Genomic DNA, 16,761 nt, shown 5'->3' on the forward strand with positions numbered 1-16,761 from the left:
ATTTCTCCAATGAAAATGTCACACTTGAGGGGTTTCAGTAAAAAAAATAACAGCATTTGGGGCACCCAATAACATTTATAGCTCTAAAATAAAATATATATATATTGTTTTTGTTTTTGCATGGCTGATTGCAGTTGCGCTAGTAATCCAGCGGCGGCGCTGCGCCACTGCTTGATGCATAGGGGAAACACTGTCCATGTTATTAAATCAACATATATCTCCCTTGTGCATCAAATAGTGCAGTTCCAGCAGGAGAACTGCACATGGAGGAACTCAAAGTGTAATCTCGCTGCATCAGAGATGTTGGCAATCATTGGAGGAAATATCATATCAAACAGGAAATACCAACAAATGACAGGGGACTTCTCCCATGGACCTATTCGTTCCACCAGTCTTTGTTGCAAGGACATTCCGGGGACGAAATGCGGTATGAGGGCATTTGAGGGGGAAGTCAGATCTGTTAAACACAGGTACAAATATTGAAATGGTGAAATAAATACAAATATCCAGTATTTACAATTATTTACAGTTCCCTAATAAACCAGCAGGTTTATTAGGGTTTTGTTGGGGAAAAGGCTACATGATGGGCCCCTTGTTAATGTAGCTTGTAAATAGGAAGACTATACTGATACAGAAATGTGTTCTGCTTGAACCTTGGAGACCAAGTTTAAATCTGTGTGTCTTTATTATGCAAACTGAATTATTTATGTTGCTTGTTAGAGTTTGCGTTTTGCTTGTGTTTGCTTGTTAAGGTCAGACTATTTATGTATTATAAAGGCCTACAAGTTTAACAAACAAGAAGAAGTGGGAAGAGAGTGGTGACCAACTTAGTTAAAGGGAAGACCCAGGTCCCAGTTGGACTATAAATGTCAAGCATGGTTCTATTCTGCAATCTCAGTTCCATTGTTTCAAAAGTGTCACGCAGGTGTTGAGTTTTTTCATTTTTTTCATATTTCCATCAGCCTTTCCCTCTATTCTTGGTCTGCTTCCTTTCTGACTGAAGAACAGGCAGCTGACCCTGAGAGGATTTCCTTGTAAGACAGTAATGCTTTTTTATTTTTTTCATTTAACATCCTTTTTGGTTTGGGCAGGAGACAGGAAAGAGGAGACCCCTGAAAGCTATCCGTTTCCATCTAGAAAGCCACATTTGCTGCGCACGCATTCTTGCACACGCTCGCGGACGCAAGCTTCTACACGCGCACAGACACAGGTAGTAGTACTACTTTTAAACGCAATTCTTTGCGAGCTATTATTTTGTCGTTATGCCACTAGCAATTCCAATACACAATACACAAATACTCTAAATATCAAGTATTGTGGAGCTAGCCTACCAAGTATGTCGTTACGTGGTTGAACCTGGACCACCGGCGGATCACACGCTTATACCAGCTGTTCGATGGAATCCTCTAAGAGTGATGTACTCGCAGTGTACTCGGGTAAAATCATTCGTTAGTCTGTAGACCGTCCTCATGTGTGCAACTTGTCGGCAGAAAACAAGGAAGCATTCGTGTTTCCAACTTCTATCGCGTCGACTCCGGTTGATTACAGGTCAGGTAATTTCTTGATATAAGATGAATTATATTGATATACATAAACACACACACTACGACCTTACGAATGTCTTCACACTTCCTTGGGTTGTTAACGTGTAGCCTGTGCGTTGTGTAGTGAGCAGCTGCCCAGTAGTGAGTTGTGCGGGCATGCAGCTCCGCGATGTGTGTATCGAAGCACCTGTAGAATCACCAGCCCTGATATCAAGACATCCATAATAATAATTGGGGCGCTGGGGTGGTCACTTCAAAAGAAAAATGTGTTACAGGGGCTATCAAATTGCGCTCTACCTACTAGAGACGGTATAAAGTGATATTGTTAAAATCACATAATCGTGCCATTTTTGCTACGGTAATATAGGATTCCTCTTAACTACATTTGGGCTACTTTCATACAACGTGATATGCCATGTTGACATGCTATAAAGTGTCAAAGCTTTTGTAAGCACAAAACTTGTGCTTAAAAAAAGATTGTTCCCCACTTGCATCATCTCCTTCCGTTTCCACAATGCCGTAGTTCATGCTGTGGGCCGTTTCGCCTGTAGCAACACAGCCATGATGAAGGTAACTCATTTGGCACCCAATTGTCGTTGGCTTGAATCATTCAGTTGTCTATATTATGGGCTTATGCACATTCTGTCAATACAATGTTAACACTTTCACAGAAGTCACTGAAATACCTTGTCTGGACTTTGTGTAGATTTTGTGCAGGGTTCCCTTTTAGCTGTCATCTGTTAAGAGCAACATGGTGCCAAATCTGCATGCCTTGGGAATGACATGCCTCATCCAGCCTAAATGCATCTTGGGTGCCATTCTTTCTTCAATAGGTCTACATTCATTTACTCGCTCCATGCACAGGCCTGTCCTTTTACCTGGTGAACTGAACCCGCAGAAAGATTTAGTCAGCAATTTAAAATGAAACAAGGTCAGAGAGGGTTTTGAATTCCCCCATCTGCTTAATAATAACACCCATATGATGTATAGGCCTGTTTAGGAGCTGCGTTGGTTTGCAAAACAGCTGACTTGCTGTCAACAGAAGCCAAAACTTGTAAATATGAAACCAGTCTAATTTACTCTACTGAATGATAGTTGACAAAAAGGCATGACACAAAGAGGTCAGATGATAAACATAAACCACTATATTTGACAACAAAGGTTGCTTTCTGTTTCTTTCCCAAACTATTCAGGGCATGAGATGGCAATAGTACTTGGTGTCAGATAAGTAAAAGAACAATCTTGGCTTTGTTGTGTAACTGATTCTGATTTCACAGGCTAACCTTTCTAGCCTTGCAAAGCCAGACCAGTTACGCTTCAAATCGGGATGAGCCTTTTGAGGCCAACTTCTGTCTGTATCAAACCCCAATTTAAAAGTACAAAAAGCAAAAAAACATTATAGTTTAAATGTGTTCTACAACACATTCTGTCACATTAAGGCTACATGGATCTAGGTTAATTGCTCCAACTCTTCAGAAGCATTAAGAAACCTCATGACAAGTTTATTTTGAGTGTGGCCAGGGTTTGGAGAGAGGAGGGAGGGGGAGCATGGATTAGGGTTGAGTTTTTATTTTCCTTACAAATATAGACTACCTTTTTTAAACTCGTACACATCGTCACATGGAGATGTTTGGATTGCTACAAGGCTATTGGTTAACTGACCATTTAATCGACATTTCTCTGTGAGTTAGAAATGGACAGTATTGGAGAAGCATTTAAATGCATGTAATATGCCTCTGCTCTCTCGCTGGCTAATATCCCAGACTGCAGCTATCAGACTACATCTAGATACTTCCATTCCTGGGGCTGGACTTTGACCCCTTTCACTCTTGTCAGCGGGCAGGAATTATCTGCCCTCTGTTTCCCGCTTCTTGTTTGAATGAACAGTCATGTGTTGAAAACCATGCTGCAGCAACTCTTGGGTAAGCTAAAACTGCATTACCAAAGCAGGCATGATCTTCAGAGGCACTTTAAATTACATGCATCCATTTTCTATGGTTTTGCCTCTCATATGTCATAATTTATTGAGCTCCCATCTCCTCAGGGGTCCTTTCTGAGTTTCTACCTTCCTTTTCCAACACCTGATACTCTGCTTGAAAAGTCCAGAATTCCCTGCTGCTGCCAGTAAAATCCACTTACCCAAAGTGAACAAGCAATAAAAAAGCACTTTCCACTTTAAACATGTATATATCCTCTCTCACAGCTTTGACTGAACCAGAACATAGGTTTTGTTGTGGTCTTCAGTCCAGACAAGGAGCTTAAAGTACTCAAGTCTAGGTGTGATTGTTTGCCTTTGCTCTGGATTCCCAATGAAGGCCATTTCACATACAGAATACCCTGTCTAATTTCAATAATTTGTATCTTCAATACCATAGCAGTCTAATCTGCTGATGGCAACATTTCTTGATATTTTGTGACCCATGTCCGGAGGGAGTACATGTGTTTCCTTAGCCTAGCTCTGTTGTTGAACTCTGACCCCATATAATTACTAATTTGCTTTCCAAATGACCCACATTTTCTGAAATGAGTACTCAATGTGCCTATTTCTTAACATTTCTCCCCTCCTCTCCTGCTCTGTATAAATACCGCTATCCTGTTCAGTGCATGTCCTGACATGTTCTACAACACTAGGGGGAGGAGTAAAAAAACAGGGCAGCAAAGAACGAAAGCGATACAGAGGGAGGGAGGGAGGGAGGGAGGGAGGAGGGAGGGAAGGAGCCAAAGGAGGGAGGAAAGAGAGATAGACAGAGAAACAGAAAAGGCGTGTGAAAGAGCAGGGCATTCCTTCCGAGGCAGCACAGAACGAAGCAGCTAGCTGCCTGACAGAAAACAAAAGCAACATATATAGCAGTAGGCAGTAGGAGTGGGGAGTTGAGACGCTTGGAAGAACAGTGTCGGCCAATAATTGGGAGACCTAGGGAGTGCAACGGGAGCCGTGAGGTGAGCGATACGGGGTAACTATTAGATCTGCCAACGGAAGTAAGAAATCATTATCTTGACTGAACTCGTTGTGTTCCTCTCTCCTTTCATTCTCACAGATTTGTACGGAGCCATCAAAAACCTGCAAGGTGTGATGCACAGCAGCAGTAGCCAAGGATCCTCCCTCTGATCTATTTCAGTATTCTGAGGTCGGGGGTTAGAAACCAAACGACCCCGTTGAGTTATTACTTGGCAGCACACCTGCTTCCAATAGACACACCTGGACCAAAACACCGAGCTGCCAAAATACTTTTCCCACGCGTGAACTTCCAGCGGACTTGACCCTTATCTGCCCTGTCCTGTTGCCAACCCCTCACCTTACCTTTGACCCCACCAGAGGACTGGGAAGGCCACCTGAGAGGACTGCTGATAAACACAGCTAGGCTGAAGCACACTTTTTTTTTTTTAAACTAACAGGAACTGACACTGGCACTGTAGGAGCAGGCGGCGTTTGGGGGGGGTGGGCGGGGGATGCAGATGCTTTTCTCAGCTGTCAAACCGCTAGTTATCCCATGAAGAAGCTGTATAGATGAAGAAGACCATGAGTCATGGAGCATGGAGAAATGTATAGACAGCGCTAGACGACTTATCCCGGGGACCCAATGAGTCGCTGTGGTTTCTCCAGCAACTCCAGCCTGCTCCACGGACGGCGCTTCTACTGCCGGGAATGGGCCCTGGACAAGCTGAGGCACTGTCTGGAGGCGCGCTCTGTGCCAGGGCGGCCGCCGGGGCTCCTGCTGACCGGGGGCCCCGGTGCTGGGAAGACGGCCCTGTGCACTGAGTTGGTGTACCCCACCTCGGATGCAGGGATCAGGGTCGGGCTGGCGGCACGCTGCCTGGCTTCTCACTTCTGCCGGAGGGAGGACCAGCGAAGCGTGGTGTTGTGGAGGTTTGTTCTGGGACTGGTGGAACAGTTGAGGGCCTCGCCTCTCCTTCCTCCTCGCTACGCCGAGATGCTGGACACCCCCTTCGTGTCCTCTGCTCTGGAGCCCCTCCAATGCCAGAAGGACCCCGAAGACACGTTCAAAAGGTTTGGAGGATCATATTTTCTCTTTGCTTTCATTGCCTCCCTCTAAACAATATGGAAATTACCTCTGCACATACTCATTTAAACCAAATTGAGAAACTTCAACATTTTGGGCTCTTTTTGGGATCCAACGTTTAATTTCAAAATACTTCAAATGACATTGTAAGCTATAAACTGAACATCAATTCGGTTGACTAGCTGCAATTGTATGAAAGGTCTCTTATTGTTTTTATATGTAACTGATATATATATATATATATTATTCACCAAGAAGCCATGTTCTTTAATGCCATTTGCTAATATAAGGAAAGGCCCAAGAACAAAATGTTATTGTCGTCTTTCCTTATCTATCTATCTTTTTATTAAATTATTTCCCCCCCCCCCCCCGGTCATAATACGACCCATTCACTGCATGTACAATGGGCGCCATAGTCTGAATGCTACAATGCCATTTACAACACAACATCCTTTCAGTCGGGGTAAAAAAACGAACAAAGAGATGAGGAAAGATTTCCCAAAATGTACTCCAGCTGACCGCCATCACAGTGCTGGTCAGTGAGGTCGCCCCTCGATCACTCCCTTCCGTGTTGTTTACTCTGAGAAAGGCTCTGGGACCCCTCGCAGCTCTCCTCCTCCTCCTCCTCCTCCTCCTCCTCCTCCTCCTCCCATGTTTGCTATTCTCTGGTGTAAAGCGCAAGGGCCAGATTCCACATTCCCCTCTCACTGGCTCATAGCCAGAGGCTATGTGTGTTTTGGAGCTTCTGTGAGACAACAGAGAGGCTCCGAGGCAAAGGCGCTGGCATGTGAACAGCCGTTGACAAACACATGAAACACAAGGTCAGCGCAGTGGTCAAAAAAGGTGTATGTATGGAGATGTATGTATTGGCTTTAAACAGCTGTAGCTGGACAAGCGATTACCAATGTTTGTTTGGACATGGTCAACAGCAGTCAGTGAATTATATCTCACAAAGGCAATTTTACGAGGTTTCTTTACCGGCTGTTTTAAAGACACGCTGATTGGCGTGGTCCTGGGGTTGTAGGGATATACAAGGCCATTTGTGTATAATCTCAAAGGTTCCCCCCGCAGCTGGACTCACTGGCCATCATTGTCCATAGGGGTCAGTAGTTTAAGCACTTGTCAGTAGCTTAACACTTCCAAAGCAAAACCCTGTTACTAGTCAAAGGTTACGTAAAGGCCGTCCACGGCCGGGACTACACGGACTTCGTGGAGAAGAGAACTCCATATCGTAATTGGTGCCCTCACTGCAACGTCGATGACCAGCTGCACCGGATGGGAGTGTACCTTTTTTATTTGATCAGTCACACACTCAAAGGTGATAAACTCCATAATCTAGATAGGTTGGACTCCTGCCCAGTTGTTTTACTTGGCTCTTTAAAAATGAACCTATAATGATTACCTAATCATAAAGGTCATCATTGCAATAAATTGTTATACTGGTATGTATTCCAGACATGGTCTATCCTTGCCAATGAAAAGATTTCTTGGGTCGCTTTCATGATTTAATTATTTTATTATTAAAATGTTTCTTATATTCTTATAATAGTGTGATCTTACATTACATGGTAATGTAATCTGGTGCACAGTACGAGTTTAATTGGATACATTTCTTTTTATATCATTTTCAAAGGAAGATGTCAAATATTCCAAAGGAAACTATTGTACAATTCCTATGTCTTATAAAATAAAAATGCAACTGCTGAAAAATCAAAAGAACAAAAAAGATGAATAAATCATAGAATAAAAAAAACCCAACTTTAAAGAAATATACTTGACAACTGCCAGTAGTTGTAGGAATAAAATGCACCTCTTTGTTTTTCATTAAGGAGTAAGGAATCTGTCGTTCCTACTTAACTGAACAATATCCCATAAGCCAGGCAGAGTAGGGTGCTATGTCACAATGATGTGTGCAAGTGTGTGTGTGAGAGCGTCTCCCTGCCTGCCTATGGGGCGTAGCAGGAAATCCTAAACCTTCCAACAACCTGAGTCATCAGTACATGAGTCCCAGCCCTGTGCCTACTCCATGGTGAAGGACACCGCATGAAGCGCAGCAATGGGGTTGCTCTGCCTGTCCCAGCAAGAACAACCTGCCACCCACTCCTGGATGAATAGTCGTACTTTATTCTAATCATTACATTTTTTGTTCCCTGTCAGAAGTGTTTCTTCTTGTTTCTTTTCAACTGGATTGATCTCATTCAGCTGTCCATTTGCATTTATTTTCGGTGGCTCTTCATATAGTTATATATTAAATGCAATAATGACAAGGTTACTTATTACTTAATCTCCTTGGTCTTTTCTCATTTCCCTCCTTGTACCTTTTATTCTGGTGTCACAAACCTGATAGATTGTTTTCTTGAATGATAATGAATCATCTCTCAAACTCATTCACTCCCTCACTCACTTTCCCAGGGCAGTGTTGTCTCCCCTGCTGGACCTTCCTCCTCCTACGCACACTCTGATGGTGGTGGTGGACTCGCTGGACTCAGATCTTGGCTATGGGACAGGCGACGGTGGAGCAGGGGCTGTAGGGGCACCCCCAGGGAAGAGCAGCACCATTGCAGAGCTCCTTGCCAGCCACCAGCACCTGCTGCCCAGCTGGCTGCTGATCGTGGCCTCTGTCCGACGCCATGACAAAGCTGTGTGCAAGATGTTCTCAGGTACGGGGCACGGTTCTGCTAGATAAGTCAGTGTACACACATTTCTCATTTAAATGTATCTTCACTCAAACCCTAACCCTAACTCTAGGGATGGCGCCATCGCTGGTGCTTAGTCTGAAATTGTGTTGGAACATGCGGCCAAAAGGCACAGCTTGCTTCGCTGCTACAGCTGCAGTGTTTTATTTTTTTTGGACACTGAGCGTCTGTGTTAACGAATGCATTCAGTTACACAGGCTGCTTCTGAGGTGTGAAACCTCCCTAATGTGTTTGTCACTGACATTGCGGTTGGTAGTAGTGTCTGTGGTTGTAGTGGTTGGATGCCTTTTCAGTATATTTGGTATCCAAGACAATAAGTGAAGCTATAGGCGATGAGTAATGCCGTGGGTGTCTATAAAGCCTGGCAACAAATCAAAAGCTTCTTATCTATACCATAATTGCTTTGGAACACAATGTAAGGCTTTACCAGTTTTTTTTATAAGATTGCTTTATTGCAGTCATTTTACACTGCTACTCTACCCACTACTGTATACAAAAAAAACAACATTTTGATTATCAAAAGTGTTTATGTATGTATATAATGTGTTACAGGGCAGGATAGATTATTGTCTAGAGAGATCTGCTTGGCTGTCATCCCTGCCGTCTATGGCTCACCTCTTAGCTAGGCATTGGCAGTATAATTTTTTTCATACCTTCCTTATTTTACACAGTGGCTAAAAACGTAATCCAAACAAAAAAAAATAGCTCTTTGTGAAATAAGTGATTGTAGCTTTGGTGAAGAAACTCATTTTACAGAAATGCAACGGCAAAGACTTTATATTATTTATGATTGAATTATTATCCCGCTTCAAACTACATAATAAAAAATGTATTTATAAGATGGCGGAAAAAAAGTTTTATAGAAAGAGGAGCATCTGTATTTTTTACGGTATTGAAAATCATACCTCTGGGATTTCTGAATACCCTGGGATTCCGTCATACTTTTTCACTGTCAATGCCTACTCTTAGCCTCATTGAGCCTCATTGTGTAATAATATTACCATATAATTCAATTTAAAAAAATAAAGGATAACCCCAGCATACAAAAGCTCAGTGATAATGAGAGATATAAGTGAGGATTAAGGGATTTTATATTTTATGATTGAAAATAAATCGGTCTGTATCAACAGTATTGTATTTTGGATCTTACAAAGAATAGATTTTAATGAGAGAGTGCATTACGACTATTAAGTATATTTCCTACTGTTCTGCCTCTCTTGCTGCAGCTTTTCGTAAACTGTGCTTGGATGACCTGCGGAAGCCCTCTCCAGTACGTGATGTGCAGCAGTACATCCTCCAACGGCTGGACAAGGAGGGTCCACTGCGCCGGCAGCTGACCCCCGAGACGGCCGACATGCTGAACCTGCTGCACATCAAGAGCAGCGGCTGCTTCCTGTTCCTGGAGCGCGTGCTGGACGGCGTGGCGGCCTCTCTGATTGGTCTACGAGAGATCCGTGACATCCCTGGGACACTCAATGGCCTCTACCTGTGGCTGTGCCAGAGACTCTTCCCCAAGGGGCTGTTTCTCCAGGTCAGGCCCCTCCTCAATGCCCTATTGGCTGCCCCCAGGCCCCTCAGCATTCAGCAGCTTTTCACCGCAGTCTGGACCCAGGACACCACCCTCAACTTCCCAGACTTCCAGAGCCTCCTCCAGACCATCTCTCCGATCCTTATTGATGGCCCCTTCGGGAACAAGCTGCTTTTCCATGCCAGTTTTGCTGAGTGGCTAATGGATGTCAAATACTGTACACAGAAGTACCTGTGTAGTATGGAAGAGGGTCACTGCATGCTTGCTATGGCCCTCACATTATGGGGCCCACACCTGAACACAGAAGAAACCTGCCAGCTAGGGACCCATCTGGTTTGCTCAGGTATGCACAAGGACAACCCTTCCCTGTTGGCATTGTGGATTCTCTTGGCAGATATACCTCCTCTCACTCCCTGCTTTAGCCCTAAGCTACCCTGCCAAGCTCCTTGGGACTGTAGCCCATCCTCAACTGAACCGCCTGTTCTAGTTAGTCGGGAAGTCCTTCAGCTTTTAATGAGAAGTGGCATTTTTCCTCCAACCTGCTCTACAGATTTAGGTCCAAATGTGGGAGTGCATTTTTTAGAGGGTTCTGGGACTACTGTGCGACAGTCATTAGAAAGGCAGGACTCTGTGAGGATGCTGCTAGACAGTGGGGTGTTTGTCAACCGAGTCAACTCAATCGATGGACGGACCATGCTGGCCAGTGCAGCCCTAGTGGGCTCAGTTGACGTAGCCAACCTCCTCCTGACACGAGGAGCTGACCCCTTGATTGGGGATCATCAGGGTCAAACGCCACTCACTTTGGCATCCAGGCAGGGTCACATCGGAATATTGGCAGAACTCCTTAACTGGGCCAAACTGCAAGAGCCAAAGACCGTAGTAAGGATGTTGGAGCACGCAGACAGTGAGGGATGGACAGCGTTGCGCTCTGCGGCATGGGGAGGACACAGTGAAGTTGTACGTCAAATGTTGGACGCAGGGGCAGATGTTGACGGATGTGATAGTGAGGGACGGACTGCGCTAAGAGCTGCTGCCTGGGGGGGGCATGAGGAGATCCTTCTTACCTTGCTTGACTATGGGGCCCAGGTGGACAAGGCCGACCGTGAGGGTCGCACCCCACTTATTGCTGCTGCCTACATGGGACACAGAGAGGCTGTAGAGATCTTGCTGGACCACAATGCAGAAGTCAACCTTGCCGATGGAGACAGGCGCACCGCCCTGTCAGTGGCTGCCCTTTGTGTCCCCACTGCAGCTGGGGTCAATGGTTATGGGGAGGTAGCTAGTCTGTTACTGGAGCGGGGGGCAGATCAAGGACATCGCGACCATGATGGAATGACCCCCCTGCTTCTTGCAGCCTATGAGGGCCATGAGGACATAGTTGAGTTGCTTCTAGAAGCTGGGGCTGATGTAGATGAGAGTGCAGGCCCTGACGTCAATGCCCCGGCTGCAGCTGCCGTAACCCCACTGCTGGCCGCTGCAGCCATGGGTCACATTAAGACAGTGGAGCGTGTGCTTTTCTGGGGTGCAGCTGTGGATTCCATCGATGGGGAAGGAAGGACAGCACTAAGTCTTGCCGCAGCCAGAGGAAGTGTGGAGGTTGTCCGTGCATTACTAGACCGAGGCTTGGATGAGAACCATAAAGACGACTTAGGCTGGACACCGCTGCACGCGGCAGCCTGTGAGGGCCATCGTAACGTGTGTGCTGCCTTGACGGAGCGTGGCAGCATGGCGCGGGTTGGGGAAATGGATATTGAAGGACGAACTCCCCTTATTTTGGCAGCCCAGGAGGGTCACTGCAGCACTTCCAGGATCTTGTTGGATAGGCGATCTCCAATAGATCATCGGGCCTATGATGGACACTCTGCCCTGAGTGCGGCTCTCCTGGAGGGCCATGGTGAGGTGGCAGAGCTGCTTATGAGACGGGGCACTGACACTGATGTCCGGGATGCAGAGGGAAGGCCTCTACTCTACCTCCTGGTTCTTGAGGGTCGCTTTGACGTGGCTTCTCTCCTTATAGAGAAAGGAGGCGTGCCCCTTGAGTCCCGGGATGCAGAGGGCCGCACAGCTCTTCATGTGGCCTCTTGGCTGGGAAATGTGGAGGCAGTAGGGCTGCTTCTGCAGCATGGAGCTGACCCCAATGCACAGGATGCCGAAGGCAGGCCGCCTCTGCATTCTGTAGCTTGGAGAGGACATGTGGAAGTGGGTCGGCTTCTCCTTGACGCAAAGGGGATCAATGTAGACTTGGCTTGCACCCAACAAGGGGCAACCGCTTTGAGCATTGCTGCACAGGAGGAACACACAAACATTGTCAGCATGCTGCTGGAGAGGGGTGCTCACCCTGATCACATGGACAAATACGGTCGCAGCCCTGTAAAAGTTGCTGGAAAAAGAGGACACTTGCCCATCGTACGTCTGTTAGAGAGCTATGGAGCTAAGCCATATCCAGGCCTGCTGCACCACTCCAATGCAATGTCCCCTAAAAAAGGGACTGTCAAGAGCCCCTTAAACAGCTCCAACAGCAATAGAGCTGAAGTTGGCACAATAGAAGCAGCTCTGTCTGGAGCATCAGCTGCTGCCTCCACCTCTTCAATGTCATCCCCAGGCTCCACTGGCGAGCGATTCCATTCGATGCAGAGCTCCCAAACCTCTTCCACATGCCACTCCCTGGCTACAGTGCAGACAGTGCCGGCTGATAGCTTGAGTTTCACTCAGCAGATTCAACAGCATTCGCTCCCAAGAAGTCGTAGCCGGCCCTCCACCCTGCCCCCTCCGGAGAACTCTGTCAGCGGCAGTCTCCACGGGAGCAGGCGGAGACCACCGAAGGATTGCCCTCCTACCGGTGGTTGCAGAGTCGAAGCCATGGTCCACACATGTGAACCCCCACAAAAATGCTTCTCCTCTGGGTTTGATTATCCCAGCAAACTAAAGTCCCCAGACTCAAACCTGTTTCAAGCAGACAGAGCACAGTATGGAGGGGGGAAATGGAACTCGGTCATGGCTTCCCTCGGGGTAATGCCCGGACAAGATTGCCCTCCAAGAGTGGCCAAAAACCGTGGGAGTCCACCTTTAGGATACCCCTACCAAATTCACAGCCCGGCTCAGGGAGAGACTTGGAATTCTGGCCTTCAGAAGAATATTATGTCACCACCTTGCTATAATTATACCCCAGTTTCCCCTGCTAGTGCCTTGCCAGAGGATTCCACAGCACATTTGTCAACCAAAGACCCACACCTCAATTTAAAACAGGCCATCAAACTGCAATTTGAGGGTCCTACCAGCGCAGCCTTATACAAAAGGGAGACACCACTATGACCACACTACTAGGTGATTTATTATTTAGCCACCAATATTTTTGTTTTGTTTTGTTTTCATATTCTTTTTTCTATGAACCTTGGACTGTGTAAAATGTATAGAACATTAATGCCACATTTTCACTTAAATTATGAACTTTAAACACAAGAAAAACCATTGGCCTGCAGGGTGAGCTCCAGATAACTGCATTCCTCTGTAGGCATACATTTAGAGGCATTCCTGGCATGGGAATAACAGCATTCTTTGTTTTAGTTGGAGATTGATGTTTTCACAGTTCAAGGGGCCATTAGCAGTGTGGCTAATGGCCTTTCGGAATAGATGAAAGAGGAATGGATTTGGCAGAGCCCGCCTCGCTGTCTTGCTTCCTGAGGAGGTCTTCCTGGGGACAAGAAGGCAGAATAAACTGTTGGACTTGAAAGCTGCTGGCTCACAAGCCGTTATAATTTTGGATGATTGTGTTTCTTTGTTGATTAGTGTCTTTTTGGTTGTTTGTTAAACAGCTCGTCCACTAGCACAGATGGAAAAGATGCATTCTACCTGTTCATTCTATCTGCTCAATCTTTATCTGTTCTTGGACACTCTTCCTTATTTTTTAAACAGCCTATATCATTTAACCCTGAAATGTGCACATTTTAATAAAGGACATGGTCATTAACGCATGGAACCGACAATACATTCAGCAGAAAATATGTCTTGCCTTTTTGTTTATAAATACCCTCGAGCATTGACCTCAGCTGACTGGCCTGCATGGCTGCCAATAACAGGCACTCCTTTGTTTCTAGGAGAGGGCCCCCATTAGGCCATCGTAGTGGTCATCTGTAGAGAAGACTTAACAATACATCTACATTCTTATAGCCCCAATAATTAGTTTAATTCCAAACGCATACGTAAATGTAATAAGACAAACAATGAATAACCATACAATAAGTTTCCTCAAATTATTTTTTCACAAAATAAGCCACTCGATCTCACTCTTTTTAAGTATGTATATATATTTTGAATGGATTATAAATCAGTAATTCTGCTGCAGGGCTTTATTGCATTAATGGTCTTTGAAAAATACCTTTTTATTTTCAATCATGTCAACACAGCAGCTGGCTTGTTGTCCTTTTCTGGAAGTGTATGTCACTGTCAACAACATAGCACGCAGGCTGCCAACCACCCGTGCCTTATGACACAAACTGTTAAGGACAGCCAGACGGAAGGCACCGACTTTGCTCGCTCCAAGTGTGACCGTATCCGGCAGGAAGCATAATGATCACGATCATCAGATTCCATGAACCCTAACCGCTCAAGATCGATGTGGGGGGAGCGAGTGCTATTGACGATTCACAGCTCACTGAAGTACTTTCATGGTATGTTTTCTGAGCATTTTTATTCCGGTGAATATTTAATTACCGTCTTAAATTAAATTGGCAAGCTGTGTCGTAATGAGTCACAAACTCTTGAGGTGTTTTGTCTGCTCATTTTGTGTGTGTGACGCTTACAGCACCTTTGAAATAGCTGTGAGGCAGGATGCTGAGTTTGATCACACGGAGAGATGAAAGAGCACTTGAGCCTCTACCAGACAGCAGCCTCACCCCAGCCGGGTGCTTAGTCTCTCGGCCCTCGCGACACGGAGCAACATGTCTAGAGACTCTTTTATTCACTCAGGCGTAACACACAATAAGAAAATCCAGCTTCCAAAATCTGTACCCATGTGGTTTGATTCCGTGTTTGTTGTGCTACTTGGTTAAACATGTGAGTGTAATAGGGGTGCATGGAGTGATGGAAGACATCATTATATTAATCTATGTCACAACCTTATTAGCCTTTCAGATTAACTATAAAGTGTGTAGGCCTATGCTTGCGTGGATTCTCTCACTGTGTTTTGCTAAAAAGCAACATTTGCAAATTTGCAGCATCTTGTCATTTCAGCAGTGATTGAAAGACAAAATAATTGCTACATGTCTCAATGTGCCCCATCAAATCATAGGGTTTTAGGGTACTGTCTTAAAGGACATGCCATGATGCCAGCACTTTTTGTATTTAAATAATCAAGTGATTAACATCTTATTCTCGATAGGTGACTTTATAGCTGGAAAGAAAAAAGCCACCATACAGGTTCCTCACATTTCTATCTGAATTGAGTCTGAATTTGTTAAACTGTTATAGCCACTAAAATGTTCCAGCAAAAGGAATGTCAGCACAATGTAATTCGCAATGTGTGTCAATTCATGATATTTATATGGGTTGGATCAAAACAGTTCAAATCATGGTCCCCTCAGCTTTCTGTGCAGACGGTTACTTATTGGTTTTTGCCTGCCATGCCTTTCCTCTTGAAGCTATGACACAGCATACCTTCATCAAGATAGAGTAGCAGACATTTTGATTGTATGCCGTAATTGGAGCCAACAGACTACAAATTTGAAGGCAAGGGTATGACCAATCTAGCAATCTGTAGGGGCACCTCACCCACCTCCTGCTGTGTCATGAGTACTGGCGGCATGTCTCTGGGTTAATTGGACAAATTATGTCTGGGGGATAAACCTTAAAAGCATTTCTACCTTCCCTGCCAAAATGCAGCCTATGGTTGCCATGGAGTTCTAACCCACAATTCCCATGCTCTAAATTCCAAGCCATGGAGGTAAAATTGGGAGAGAAGTGCCGAACAGTTCATCGCAGGGTATTTCTGAGTGGGAGGTTCGTGTTTGATGTGTTTGTGTTGTTGCCTGGCTGGCTGGCTGGTCAGAAGGGGGTGACGAGACGCAAGTGTTGTGTGCATGAAGATTCCTTCATGTTACATGCCGAAGAAGGCGGCAGATACAAGTGGGCGAGCTGTGTAATAAAAGACATGCTCTTCTCCTTGCGCTGCTCTGCTTTCCATATTGTTCAAGGAATCAAAATGGAAAAAAAAGATGTTTGTTTCTTTACATCTCAATGTGATCAAAGCAACAGCTTGTATCTGCTAAAATGTCAGTGATACGGAAAATTGCTTATTTAAACGAATAATAATGTAACTGTTTACTTACCCACTCATCATTCAAAGCCTACAACAAGCAAACACACAGCATTCTAGTGATTTCTCCCTTTTATATAATCCTAAAGAATAAATTCCATTTTTTTTCCTTAAGGGGACATTATCTCAAACTCCATGTCCTATTGTGTTCTATTGGAGATTACATAAACTAAAGTTGATAATATCTCAAGTTACATGGCTTCAGATAAAAAACAGGAAATATTGTTGAATTTTCACAATATGTTACTCTCATGAAAGGCAACAATTAGCTATAAAACATGTACTTACAAAAGGCCTAGTGAAACAATGATTTAAATTTAACAACGTGGTCACAGTTCACACTTTTATTTAGTATGTAATTCATTTGTTAAGACTAGGTTTTTAGTTTACAAACCAAAAAAAAAACATCCAACTCACTGTTATCCATTTCCAAAAATACATAGCCAACAATTCATGGGACCATTGTACTTTTTACTCTAACCCCTTGCAACATCCCACCAACATGTTAGATTCTTGTCACATTCACAGTCCCTTGCCTTATAGTCTAAAGTGTATCTGCATGGAAATGGAATTTAGGTTCCTTTGTGGGCTCAAAGGTATTTTGCAGGATTGCTTTAAAAGGCCATTTGAGACATATGAAATAATGATATAAGGCATATGG

At 44.8% G+C, this 16,761-nt stretch overlaps 1 protein-coding gene across 2 annotated transcripts; it reads left to right on the forward strand.

The window, feature by feature from the left end:
* The first annotated feature begins 1,125 nt into the window (after positions 1-1,125).
* ankrd50l (ankyrin repeat domain 50-like) lies at positions 1,126-14,544 on the forward strand. Of its 2 annotated transcripts, none has more exons than XM_079732075.1 (4): positions 1,126-1,210; positions 4,583-5,553; positions 7,979-8,226; positions 9,489-14,544. In XM_079732075.1, the coding sequence occupies exons 2-4, from the start codon at positions 5,126-5,128 to the stop codon at positions 13,100-13,102; spliced, it is 4,290 nt and encodes a 1,429-aa protein (XP_079588201.1). In that variant the 5' UTR covers positions 1,126-1,210; positions 4,583-5,125; the 3' UTR covers positions 13,103-14,544. The 2 variants fall into 2 exon arrangements, with proteins under 2 accessions (XP_079588201.1, XP_079588200.1); XM_079732074.1 differs by lacking the exon at positions 1,126-1,210 and adding an exon at positions 4,311-4,484.
* The last annotated feature ends 2,217 nt before the right edge of the window (positions 14,545-16,761 follow it).

The sequence above is a fragment of the Pollachius pollachius genome, assembly GCF_949987615.1.
Source record: "Pollachius pollachius genome assembly, chromosome: 3".
NCBI classification, from domain to species: domain Eukaryota; kingdom Metazoa; phylum Chordata; class Actinopteri; order Gadiformes; family Gadidae; genus Pollachius; species Pollachius pollachius.